This window comes from Miscanthus floridulus, unplaced genomic scaffold (genome assembly GCF_019320115.1).
Source record: "Miscanthus floridulus cultivar M001 unplaced genomic scaffold, ASM1932011v1 fs_470_1_2, whole genome shotgun sequence".
Lineage (NCBI taxonomy): Eukaryota > Viridiplantae > Streptophyta > Magnoliopsida > Poales > Poaceae > Miscanthus > Miscanthus floridulus.
Genome location: NW_027096795.1, coordinates 3,115 through 15,319, shown reverse-complemented (window position 1 = coordinate 15,319; position 12,205 = coordinate 3,115). Strand labels below are relative to the sequence as shown.

Below are 12,205 nucleotides of genomic sequence, written 5' to 3'. Positions count from 1 at the left end.
AGATGGGTTGGAGCCACCAAAGAAGGATAGAGAAATTAGTTCTCCTTGTCTTTTGTTGCGGATCATTGATTGATCGTTTGAACCTGATTGTGTTCTGTTTAGCGGTGTTTGGTCTAAATGCCTTTGGGTTGTACTGAATGTCTATACTCATTCATGCATGGATGGGGAGGCCGAAGTACTTTTTTATTCCTGAATCTTAAAAATGTAATCTTGTACAAGAATCAGACAACTCTACTACAACAAACTGACACAACAGATTCTTATCAATTCTTTTTGAGGAAAGATTGTTACTCAAATTGAAATATACAGATATCAAGCATTTTAGCTTATTTCCCAGATTTATTTATCCAAGAACAAAAGGATTTCTATTTTGTGATGTTGAAACGGATAGATGTTTTGTCTTATTTGCCCCGCTAAACAATTTATGCTGCAGACAGGAAGGGCACCAAAAGTCCAAAACAAAATGGTAACATTAGCAGAAACAGAGCAGCCACCACTGGTGATGTGCCAGTAGTTGCCCCGCTAAACAATTTATGCTGCAGACAGGAAGGGCACCAAAAGTCCAAAACAAAATGGTAACATTAGCAGAAACAGAGCAGCCACCACTGGTGATGTGCCAGTAGTTGTAGTATAGCTATTAAACTTGGCATGAACAGGTGAGAATTCCTCATGTCACTTTCATTTCTTCCCACACTACCAACGTCCATGATGGCCAATCTCCGTAATTGCTAATCCATGGCTGTGTCCAATAACAACCCTATAATCTCACACCAAAAGGAAAACAGGAAAAGATCAGAACCTTATGAGAAATTAAGTGGATAGAGTTTTACTTTTACAGCACAGAAAAAGAGTACAATATAAGCAACTGCAATGCCAAGGTAGAGCATACATGTAATAATATTGAAGATTGTAAGACTCAATTGCAGATGATAACACAAATGAAGAGATAAAAAACAATCCTCTGTTTGTTACTTTTTTCTTTGAACTTCTAAAACTTATTGGCAAGCTAGTAATTCGTTTCAGGCAATCAAACTGAAGGAGCACAGGAAATGTTTCATTATGTACCTTGAGTCCTTCATACATGCTAAGGCATGGACTTTTCTGAGACCAAAGTTGAGTACGCCCTCAAGCCTGGAAGTATGCAAAACATGAGCAGTGTTACAGCCATGAGCCATCCCATGTGAATCCTATCCCAGCATTTGTTAAGTAGAATCACAACCATATATAATGATATAAAATGTCTTAAGGATGTTGTGAGCCCAATTAATCCGTACCTGAAGCTATTAGAGTTCCAAAGACGAACAGTCCCATCGCGGGAACCTGTCATCAATATAGGAAGCTCAGGATGGGAACATACAGCGCTGACTCTATTTGCGTGTCCTTCCAGTGTTTCAACGCAAATCTTCTTCTGCAAGTTCCAAATCTGTTCGACATTTACAAAAAGCGTTAGAGCAGAATGCTCTTTATGGATGCTTATTAAAGGCATACCCTTTGGAGTTTGGAGAAGACCCCACCTTGGCAGTCCCATCATCAGAGCCGGTAATCAAGTATTGCCTGTCACCTCGAGTAAAGTAATCCAAACATCTCACATGAGATGTATGCCCGGCCAATGTGAAATTAGCACGGGGAGAATCAACACTCCAGATCTGAAATTTATAGCAAAGAAGGAACTCTAAGTTTCTGAACCAAGGAGTCAAGGACCAGTATTTGTTTAATGGATCTTATCAAAGTTTTTGTGTCTCAGGAAATTTAAACACACACCTTTAAGGTATAATCCTTGGAAACACTTGCAAAAGCTTTGACATCATTGGGGTTGAAGGCAATCTGCATCACAGAGCTGGAGTGCGCATCCTCAAATTTCCGTGTGGATTTCCAGCCATTTTCCCAGTCCCACATCTTAATTACAAGGTCATAGGATGCTGACAGTACATAAGGTTCAGTTGGATGAATAGCCAAAGAAGTGATCTGGTTACTGAGAGCCCTGAAACTCTTGACTCTCTTCATTGTGTTATAACTGTACACATAGATGCGACCATCTCCACCTCCGGCAACAATCCATTGCTTTTGTGCAAGAAATTTAACCGTCAAAACTGTAGTTAAGATATAGGACATTATAAGATGTGTCAAAAATAAAAAAAAGATGCTCTGTGGAAGAAATTGACAACTTCTACAGATATCAATAGATATCAAAACAGATTTTGGTGAATTCAGATGACATGCCTTCCTGTTCCCTTGTGAGTTCAAACGACTTTACCATTGCCTGTGGATGAATAAAACATAACCTAATTAGTTCAATTTTTTTTTTCTGAAGCAAGGATGTGGGGGAGTGCCCCACTTATATTTTTTTTTTTACTAAAAAGGGCTGGTTGCCTGGTTATGTACAATGAACATGACAAGCAGAAGAGAAAACTAAACAAAGAAAACTAGTTCCAATATTAACTCTTGATTTTCTGAAATAGGTTAGATTTTGGTTAAGTGCAGACAACTAAAAACAACATTTAAGCACTAAATTCAAATGAACTACATGAGAAATCCCAGGATGGAAATTTATTACAACTGCCACTAAAAAAGTTAAGCACATCAGAATTTCACATCCATTTGATTTAAAAAAAAAATGTAGCTATCTAGTGATTTTGTTTCTCCTTGACAGAGTGTTCTATAACACTTCATAAAACTAACACAGAAAGTTTGGCTGTGAATCGGGATTCACTAGTTGTATGTCTAAACAGACCCATATGTCTAAACCGGAAGATCTAATGTAACAGGTATTTGTAAAAGTTTGTCATGGTGCCACCATCTGGCTTCTCTAATTCACATCTTTACAAAATATCCTACAAAAAAAAAAAAAACAATCTGCAAATATGTTCTACTGACTAGTGAGACTAGCTGCAAACCTTTGTCTGATAGTTCCACATGCAGACATGCCCATTGAAGTGACCGGTTACAATCCTGCCATGCAGATCAGAAAATAAAATATGCGTGCCTGATTCAATCCAATGAAGCAGAAATAAAATATTTCCATGTCATTTTAATCCTCATAAAAATTTAAACTATCCACTCACCAAGGTTCTGTTGGATGTACATCCATGGAAACCATTTTATCAAAAATCACCGTTGAGATGACCTGATCCAACCAAACAAATGCTAATGATGAGTAGAAAGATTTTAAGCATAGGTACATGTTTCTAGCTAAAGAAGAATGAGAGCTTCTCTCAACCTAATATGATCCAGTTGAAAAAGAAACATCTCCGTTCTCTTTGAAGACAAGAGTTAAATTTTCGAGCAGATAATAGATGTTATGCTAAAAAAAGCAGGCACTGGATATAAACCTCAGAGGTTGTCTCTGCTTGTGGGTCACAAAGAGCCATCAGCGTATTTTCATGCACCAAATCAACACATGTCTTTTGAACTTCCTCAAAAAAATTATCAAACTCAGCATCAGCTTCTCCTTGGTTTATATCCTTAAGCTGGCCACTATCCATTATACGGCTCTGCTTAATTAGAAACTCGTCTATGTCCAGCGGTGGGTGCTGTTTCTGTTCTTTCATAGTCACAGTAAGGGTGTAAGTGGATCTTGGTTCCACGACACCGCAGAGCCACTCAGTGAAGTACCTCTCTGGGTTCCCTGGCCGAAGCCTGAAGGCGATACGGTCATCTGTGCTGTTGGCTAGGTACAATGGGCATGTGGCCAACCTGTTAAGCTCGAAAGGGAATCGAAGCTCCAGGGGATGAATCTCAAGCAGCTTACAGGATGTAGAAGTTTCTTGTTCTTGGAAACCAGTTTCTGTTTCATTCAGCATAGTAATAATGGCCCCAATATCGGGCCTATTTTGACTGTTGTCATGTACACATTTTAATGCAATCTCTGCACATGTCTTCACTTGATGGCAGTATGCTTCTAGTAACAACTGGCTCAGCGTTGCCTGCAGTCTATTCTTCCAATTTTCAACTACCTGAGATATCAAATTAGGAGGAGATTACTTCACTAGACTAGAAATGATGAAGTTCTTCCATACTTATCTATTATAAAGAGTAAATAACTGGTGCAATTAAATGGGCCACATCGACTATTAGTGATAGAAATTCTCAATCTGTCTCATTATGTGAGAAAAAGTGGAAGGACAATATTTTAGAACGCAATGGCAGGAGCTTTACCTTTCAATTAAGGTAGGAGAAAAAAGGGTTTATATACAAACAGGAAAACACACCCCAAGGGGCTAGTACAGTAGACAGGTAAACCCCTAAGCTAATGCTCTCTCTCTCTCTTTGCTCTATGTCGTCTTTTATTCTTGCGGCTACCTGTAACACCGATGATTCTGCGGCGTTGTTGGAGATTTTCCTATTCCTCTCTTTCCAGATGTTCAGAAGGTGTAGATCACCACCCCCATTGAACCGTCTTAAGTGGAAGGACAATATGAGTAGTTGCTACCCACAAAAATATATTATTATTAACGATGGTATATTCATGTTGAACCCGAAGGCACATGAATTTATTTCACTTCTTTTTTCGTGAATACAAGTATAGTATATAGATTGGTCTGGGTCAAAGAGGGATTGTACTCATGGGCAACAACATTTTCAATCAGCCGCAGTAAGAAACCAAGAACTAGCAGGTATTCATTAAAAGAAAGGAAGAACTATGCCTAACCAAAAGATGTACGTAATCCAACATTAGCAAAACAGTAAAAAGATGACTGGGACATTTGACTGTTTCCTCTGATTATAGAAATGTTTGGGAGGTGGGCTCGAACGCTATTTAGTACTTACCTTGGCTACAGCTACTCAGCATGGAGCTCCTCCTAAAACCCCCTATAAATTGGTACCCATGGAAGTTTGAAAGAAGATGCTGTAGATGGAAGATAATGGGAGAAGCTCCTCCTAGATCCGCTACTGGGAGTAGGGTTAGACCGATTGATGAGGCTGCCGTACCTCCCAGATTGGATCGGCGAAGATGAGTCCATCGAGGGGCAGTGGAGCCATGACTGAACTAGGACTGCACCTGCGAGCCCGCATGCGGAGTGCCAGCGATATCGACTTCGTTGTGAAATTAGGAACTAGTACCTCTGCAGTTAATCAACTACTCGATTTTTCTTATTTTCAGTCCTATCAGCCCCCTCCGATATTTATGTTGCGTCAAATTACATTGGCCACAATAGTTTGCCAAATTACTCTGTATGCTGCATTTGAGAACGAGCTGTCAGCTTGATGGTGGAGAGTCGGAGCGCTCAACCTACCCTTGACCTTGACCCCACCCGGGTTTAATGTAAGAATCCAAATTTCACATATTATTGCAAAAATAAAAAAATTATAGTCATGGGAAATTGGTCAGCTAAATTCTTACATTTTCAACGTTGCATCTCTCCTTTTGCCCTGTTAAAATCTCTAGGATTATCACACCCAAACTGTATATGTCTGACTTGAACGTAATTACTCCATTATCCAAGTATTCTGGCGCCATATATCCCCTGCATAACAATATACATGGCATATATTTTTGTGGCATTATTACTGTGCAAAAGTAAGTTGAAATCAAAGACTGTATCCTGAAATATTAGTGGTTCTCATACAGTACCGTTTACCTTGACCCACGACAGTTTGCAGTTATAATTCGAGTTTGTTGTTTGTCAAAGAGTCTTGACAGACCAAAATCGGTTATTTTTGGAACCATTTCTCGGTCAAGTAATATATTGTCTGGCTTCAGATCTAAGTGAACAATATTCTTTTCCTCGTGTAGATAACGCAAACCTTGACAAACTCCTTTAATTATCCTGTATCGCTCATGCCATTCAAGTCTACAATTTGTATCTGCATCATGTGAAAAAGCAAAACCACAAACCAAAAAGAATATTAGTAATTAGCTGCTATGTTGACTTCATTTAGAATTACCGGTTAGATATATGTGTATGTGGTTGCATTTTCCCTTTTGTATAAGGGTGTCTTTGCATACTTGTACATGTACGTATTGGGGTAAAGCCCTTCTTCTCAATACAAGCTCTATTCTAACGTGGTATCCAGAGTTTGATTGTTGCGCTAGGGTTACCTCGTGGACGCGCCGGCTTCTCCCTGCCGCGCCGCCGCCGGTTCATTCCTGCCGGCTTTTCCCTGCGTGTCGTTGTTGACTCATCACCATCGCGGCTCCTCTTCTCGAATCATCACGGCTCCCTTCCCGCCACGTCTTTTCTCTGCTGGCTGCCGCTCAGGTGCACGTGTGTGAGCACGAGCCCGCGCGAACTCGAGCACAAGCGGGGCGCATGACGGATCCCGCCACCATGCGTGGACCCGCCACCGGGTGCGCCGTTCCTGCTGCTGGGCGCGGTCTCACTCCCGCTGGGCGCGGCCCTGCTAGCCCCGCGAGCTCCGCCCTACTCTTGGAGCAAAACAGAGAACTCCCCTCCGGTTGGTTTCTTAAGTGTTGAGTAAAAAAATGGCATCCTCTCCGGCTCCTACCTCTGGTGGTGGTGCTCAAGTCCCACGTTGTATAGTGTTTTTCAATGGCATCAATTATCGTGATTGGATTCCTCAGATCGTATGCGGTGGCATATGTGTGGTCTCCGACTATGGGAGTTTCTCAATGGTGAGCTGCCTTGTCTAGCCTTGCCTACTCCTCTAGTGTAGCCGGTGATTCCTATAGGAACCTCAGAAGCTGACCAAAAGATGTTGCGGGATGCTTATGATGATGATCTGGCCTCTTATATGTCCCACTTTAGGGATTATCAGACATGGTTGGATGAGGATGCTCGTGCTAGGGTTGTTTTCGTTGCTAGTATGGATGAGCGTCTGGCTACTGATATTGTTCAGCTTGATCATGCTTTTCAAATCCTTGCTTCCTCAGCGCTATGAGCCCTATGGTGAATCTACCTATATTACCGCTTTACGTCAGGAGCAATTGTTACAGCAGGGTGACACAGTTCAGTTGAGGATTTCTTTTGACAGCTATGTGTAGTGTGGTGTGAGCTTGACACTCTTGGTCCTTAGTTGTCTCTGACCACTTGTGATTCCTGCAGGAAGCAACAAAGTCACCTTGAGCTTCAATCTCACCTATGACTCCTGACTCGTCTACGTGCTGAGTTTGAGCCTCTCTGTGCTCAGTTACTTGCTCGTGAGCCATGTGTGTCCCTGATGGAGGCTCTTACTACCGTTCATAATGAGGAGACTCGTCTTTGTTTTGCTGGTTTGCTTCAATCGACCTCCTCCTCGGTTCTGGCTGCTCGGTTTGCATGCCTCGGAGTTCTTGGTTCTGCTCCCAAGGGGTCTTCTTCAGTGGTCTCTAGCTCTGGGACTCGCAGTTCAGGTGGACTTCATTGTGATCACTGTGACAGAGATGGACATGTTGAGGCTCACTATTACAAGAAGAAGAGGCAGGCTCAGTCTCGCCAAGGTGGCCGTCCCTCACAGGGTCCTGGTACTACGACTACTGGTGTCTCTCAGAGTACTGGCAGCTCTCAACATACTGATACACAGGAGATATTCATGTTGCTTCGTCGTCTTGGTGCCTCTATCTTCTATTGGGGGATCACCATCCACTTCAGGTATTGATCTTGCCCTGGATTCTTAATTCTTGTGCTTCTTTTCATATGATGCCTGAGCATACCTGTCTTTCTTCCACTTGCCCTCCTTCTATTCCTCTCACTGTTCAAACGTTGATGGCTCACCTCTTTCGGTTGTTAGTCATGGCACTCTTTCATCCTCTTCTTTTCATGTTCCCAGTGTTTCTTATGTATCTCCACTGTGCTTCCTCCTCCTCCACCGTCTCCACCTTCTTCACTATCTCCACCTCCTCCACCATCTCCTCCGCTGCCCTCTGAGCCGCCTTCACAGGTTCCTCTTAGGTCCATTTATGACTCCAAACCACCTGTGATTAACACCTACGGTCGCCGCCTCCATGACACCTCGCCTCCTGTTGAGTCGGCTCCTGATGTTTCACCTCCTGTTGAGACATCTTCGGTTGAGGATTCCTCCTCTCGACCATCCTCTCGTTATAATCTTCATGATCAGGGATCGCTAAAGCCTGCATACCAGTATAGTTTTGCTGGCACTGTTCTTTCTGAGCCAACCACATATCATGATGCCATTTGTCATCCATAACGGCAACATGACATGGATGAGGAGATCATTGCTCTTGAGCGCACTGGCACTTAATTGGGACCTTGTTCCTCTTCTTCCTCATGCTCGTCCCATCACATGCAAATGGGTTTATGGGATTGAGACTCGGTCTGATGGCTCTCTCGAGCGTTATAAAGGCCCGCCTTGTTGCTCATGTTTTTAGTAGGAGTATGGTCGTGACGATGATGATACCTTTGCTCCTATGGCTCACATGACCACTGTTCGCACTCTCCTTGCCGTGGCCTTTGATTGTGCTTGGTCCATTTCTCAACTTGATTTAAAAAATGCCTTTCTTAGTGGTGAACTCCGTGAGGAGGTCTAGACGCGACTACCTCCTGGGTATCTTGCTCCCGATGGCATGGTTTGTCGTCTTCATCGCTCTCTATTTTCTAGCATATATTTTTATAATACTATTTTCTATAAGGTCAGTCAAACTTAGGTTAGTTTGATTTTGATCTATTAAAGTGTGAAAAGTAAAACTCAACAAAATTGGTAGAACTATCTTTCTGTATTGATCCCTTGTGTATGTGTGTGTGCGTGCGTGCCTGCGTGTGCGCATGTGTGCACGCGTGTGTGTATTGGCAACCCTTGGGCAATGGACATGCTGCATCTGTGGCACTAATAACTACCTAGTGTAGTTAAATCTCTAATGGCTAGTACGCCCTCCACCCTAGAATAAGTGTTGCTATGACATTCGTGTCGGTCAAACCTTTTTAAGTTTGACTAGGTTAATAGAAAATATTAGCAACATTTGTATCTCCAAATAAGTATTATAAAAGTAGATTCAAGGATCTATCTAATGATATAAATTATGTACTATAAATATTAATATTTTCTTATATATATTTGTTCAAAATTAAAACCGTTTGACTCCTCTTATTTTGGGATGGAGGAAGTATTTGCTAAGTGAGATCACCAAGGGGTGTCTCTCTGAAGGGACACTATGTTTCGTGACATGATCAAACCTAGAATTGCATTCTTTATGAGATGGGAGGTAGTACATACAAAATCAGCATAAGGAGGATTGAATGTTAACTCAAATAATGCAGAGTATAGTTGCATGTTAACACCACGCACACGTAAGCTATGCAGTAAACACAAAAAGAAATGCAGAGTATGCTGCAGTATGTATGGTACCTGTACCTTTAAGCTCGCTCCGCAGGCTCCCGTTGGCTATATACTCAAAGCATAACAGCCTTACTCGGACCTCCGCAAGGACACATTTGCCCTCATGCTTCATTATTTTCCCATGTGTATCTGCACAATAGCCTAGAAACCGTACTATATTTCTGTGCTTGGTCCTCATCAGACAATCAATTTCGTCCACAAATGACTCGTCTTCAATTGATAGATAATCGTGGAGCTTCTTAACAGCTACTTCAGCACGGCCAAGCACTCCCTGTTTACCGTATACAGTAGTATCATGTTAATATGGACAAAGCTTTCAGGTCAACGATGATCAGTATTCGCAGGTTTGAAGCATCTTGATTCGGAAATTCAGATATGAGCTAGGTTGAAAGATCATCAAATTGCCTAATCTAACACTGTACCTAACTTCAAATTATTATCACTATCACGAGGGTTCACAGAATCACAGGCCATGCATGCCCAAGCAATCAAGCATCGTCGTCAATATATGTCCAAATAAATCGTTCCATCATTCCATCAACTGTGTTGTCACATGGTCTTTGGCCATGTGGAGAGTTATATCTAAATCTAAATATGTTCAGGCAGCGGCACATAAAATTTGCAATACCAATTAGCCTCTTCACATAAAAAAACCAGAAACATTTCGATTTAGTGACTCGGATGTGTTAATGTGTGATATGAAATGTTCGGCACGTCACTTTTGGTAATAAACACTTTTTTTATCACTTATGTTGATCATTGCTTATGTTTCTGAAACCTATGAACGAACTGACAATTAAAGGTGCTCGTGAAAAGGAAGATTCGTTAATTTGAGTTATTTTTTTGGGAAGATATCTGAAATTTGAACTTGACACTACTATAATAAGCATTTGTAGGAGCGGCTGGTGATGGTTCGTAGAGGCGGCTCGGCCAGCCGCCCCTACCATACCGTCTCTACAAATCATGCATTTGTAGGGGGCGGTTTCCAGACCGCCCCTACAAATCGATTTATAGGGGCGGCTGGTAGCACCAGCCGTCTCTACAAAATTGATTTGTAGGAACGGCCGTAGTACCAGCCGCCCCTATAATACCTGTTTGTAGGGGCGATTTAGTTTAGAACCGCCCCTATAGTATATTTTTTCGCCCAAAAAATTCAAATTTACAATTCAAATTCGACCAGAACATATATTTTTCATGCACAACTCCATCATTACATTGTTTCAGTTTTTTTTAATCCAAGTAGTGAACCCAACTTCTATTAGGGATTAATGTTTCTTGATTCATTAGTGCTCTGAAAAGTTGATAACAGTGTATCTAACTATGAAATAGTAATAATGATCAGCTTACATGTGACATAGTAATATTATGTATCAATAAAAGGGTACAATTCAGTGGCATGGTGAGTTTTCCCTTGGATTGAAAAGAAAGCAGACAAAAACGATTTAAATATCAAACATTATTTTACAAAAGAAATAGCACATTACACTACGTGAAAAATAGTTTGTAGCAACTGAGCTTTTTTTTTCTTTAGGGGCGGCTGACATTGGAGCCGCCCTTACAGTGACGTGCTCGGGCTCCAGCACAGCAGCCGCCCCTACAAATGGCATAGTAGGGGCGGCTGGTAATACGAGCTGCCCCAACAAATGCGCTGATTTGTAGGGGCAGCTGATATTACCAGCCGCCCCTGCTTTGTCCATTTGTAGGGGTGGCTTAATCAACAGCCGCCCTACAAATGCCCGTTGTATATATAGCGGCCATCTTCGGAAAAAGTCCCCACCCCTCAGTCTCTCTCCTCTTCGCTCCCTCTCTCCCTTGATGCGGACAGGGTGGCAGCGGCACCTGGCGCGAGCGGGCGCGGCGGCTGCGGCCGCCTTTCTCCACCTCCTCCTCCCCCCATCGCATCATTCTGTGCCGGCCGGTCCCTCGCTGCTGGCTCACGCCGCGAGGCGCTGCCGGCGACCGACGGCGCCCCCGGGCTACGGTGCGGCGTCGGCCATGGGACCCGGCGGTGCCCGTCTCCGTCCATGGCGCCGTGCGAGCGGGCCTCGCCGGTGGCCGCTGGTGTGCCTCCCACCCCTTGCAGCCTCCTCGCGCCGGTCAGCATCTGCTTCTGTGCTCCATGAAACCCTAGCCTCTCTCTCTCTCCCTTCCTCCCTCTCTCCATAGCACCGCAGCCACCGGCCTCTCCTCCATTGGCACGGCCATCGGCCTCTCCTCTGTCGGCGCGGCCACCGGCCACTCCTCCGTCGGCGCGGCCACCGGCCACTCCTCCGTCGGCGCGGCCACCGTCCCATCCTCTCATGCTCTGCCTCCACCCCTCTCTCCTTTCCTCTCTCTCAGATCTAGATGCTACCGCCCTACACCACCATGGACCCCAAGGAGGATGACTTCTGCGGTGGCCGATGGGAGGAGTGAGCGGGAGCTACCGTCCGAGCTAGTGGCGGAGCGGGGGATGGTGGTGGGCGGGCACTGCGAGATGGGGATGAACGCGGTGGGGCCGCCACCCGGGGCGCCTGTCGGAGCCGCCAGGGAGCGGCACTACGTAAAAAACGGTTTGTAGCAACGGGTCAAATTTTTTGTAGGGGTGGCTGGTGATGGAGCCACCCCTATAGTGGCGTGCTCAGGAGCCTAGAGACCAGCCGCCCCTACAAATGGAACAATAGGGGCGGCTAGTGATACGAGCCTCCCTACAAATGGGTCTGATTTGTAGGGACGGCTCACTCACCAGCCGCCCCTGGTGTTTCTATTTGTAGGGACGGCTGGTGATTGAACCGCCCCTACAAATGCCCCGCGTATAATTACCTGCTATTTGTAGGGGTGGCTCAATCACCAGCCACCCCTACAAATGACCCATATATAAAAAAATAGTAGCATCTTCTTCCTCCTCGGGTCACTCACTCCAACCCGTGAAAGAAAGGTGGGGAGGCCTTGGGCACCTCCCAAAAAATGCTCTACTAAGGGGGGAAGGTTTTGG

The 12,205-nt window shown here is 44.0% G+C and overlaps 2 protein-coding genes across 4 annotated transcripts; both read right to left on the bottom strand.

Annotated features, from left to right (window-relative positions):
* Window positions 1-338: 338 nt before the first annotated feature.
* On the bottom strand, window positions 339-9,634 carry LOC136531885 (uncharacterized). Of its 3 annotated transcripts, none has more exons than XM_066524547.1 (12): window positions 9,241-9,634; window positions 5,580-5,805; window positions 5,342-5,465; window positions 3,330-3,953; window positions 3,063-3,124; window positions 2,895-2,949; window positions 2,221-2,260; window positions 1,762-2,090; window positions 1,515-1,646; window positions 1,275-1,423; window positions 1,066-1,131; window positions 339-757 (listed from the first exon to the last, which is right to left on the bottom strand). In XM_066524547.1, the coding sequence occupies exons 1-12, from the start codon at window positions 9,407-9,409 to the stop codon at window positions 694-696; spliced, it is 2,040 nt and encodes a 679-aa protein (XP_066380644.1). In that variant the 5' UTR covers window positions 9,410-9,634; the 3' UTR covers window positions 339-693. The 3 variants fall into 3 exon arrangements, with proteins under 3 accessions (XP_066380644.1, XP_066380645.1, XP_066380646.1); XM_066524548.1 differs by having other exon boundaries at window positions 9,247-9,627; XM_066524549.1 differs by lacking the exon at window positions 9,241-9,634 and adding an exon at window positions 6,041-6,899.
* Window positions 9,635-11,011: 1,377 nt separating this feature from the next.
* LOC136531886 (uncharacterized) lies at window positions 11,012-11,533 on the bottom strand. The gene has a single exon (XM_066524550.1). The coding sequence runs from the start codon at window positions 11,531-11,533 to the stop codon at window positions 11,012-11,014; it is 522 nt and encodes a 173-aa protein (XP_066380647.1).
* Window positions 11,534-12,205: the final 672 nt, after the last annotated feature.

Bases quoted from the DNA above. Each gene is read 5' to 3' on its own strand.
- LOC136531886 (XM_066524550.1), bottom strand. From the start codon at position 11,533: ATGAGAGGATGGGACGGTGGCCGCGCCGACGGAGGAGTGGCCGGTGGC.
- LOC136531885 (XM_066524547.1), bottom strand. From the start codon at position 9,409: ATGAGGACCAAGCACAGAAATATAGTACGGTTTCTAGGCTATTGTGCA. The intron at 2,091-2,220 runs GCATGTCATCTG...TCTTAACTACAG, and splicing joins ACTCACAAGGGAACAGGAAG to TTTTGACGGTTAAATTTCTT. The intron at 1,647-1,761 runs GTGTGTGTTTAA...TATAAATTTCAG, and splicing joins CCAAGGATTATACCTTAAAG to ATCTGGAGTGTTGATTCTCC.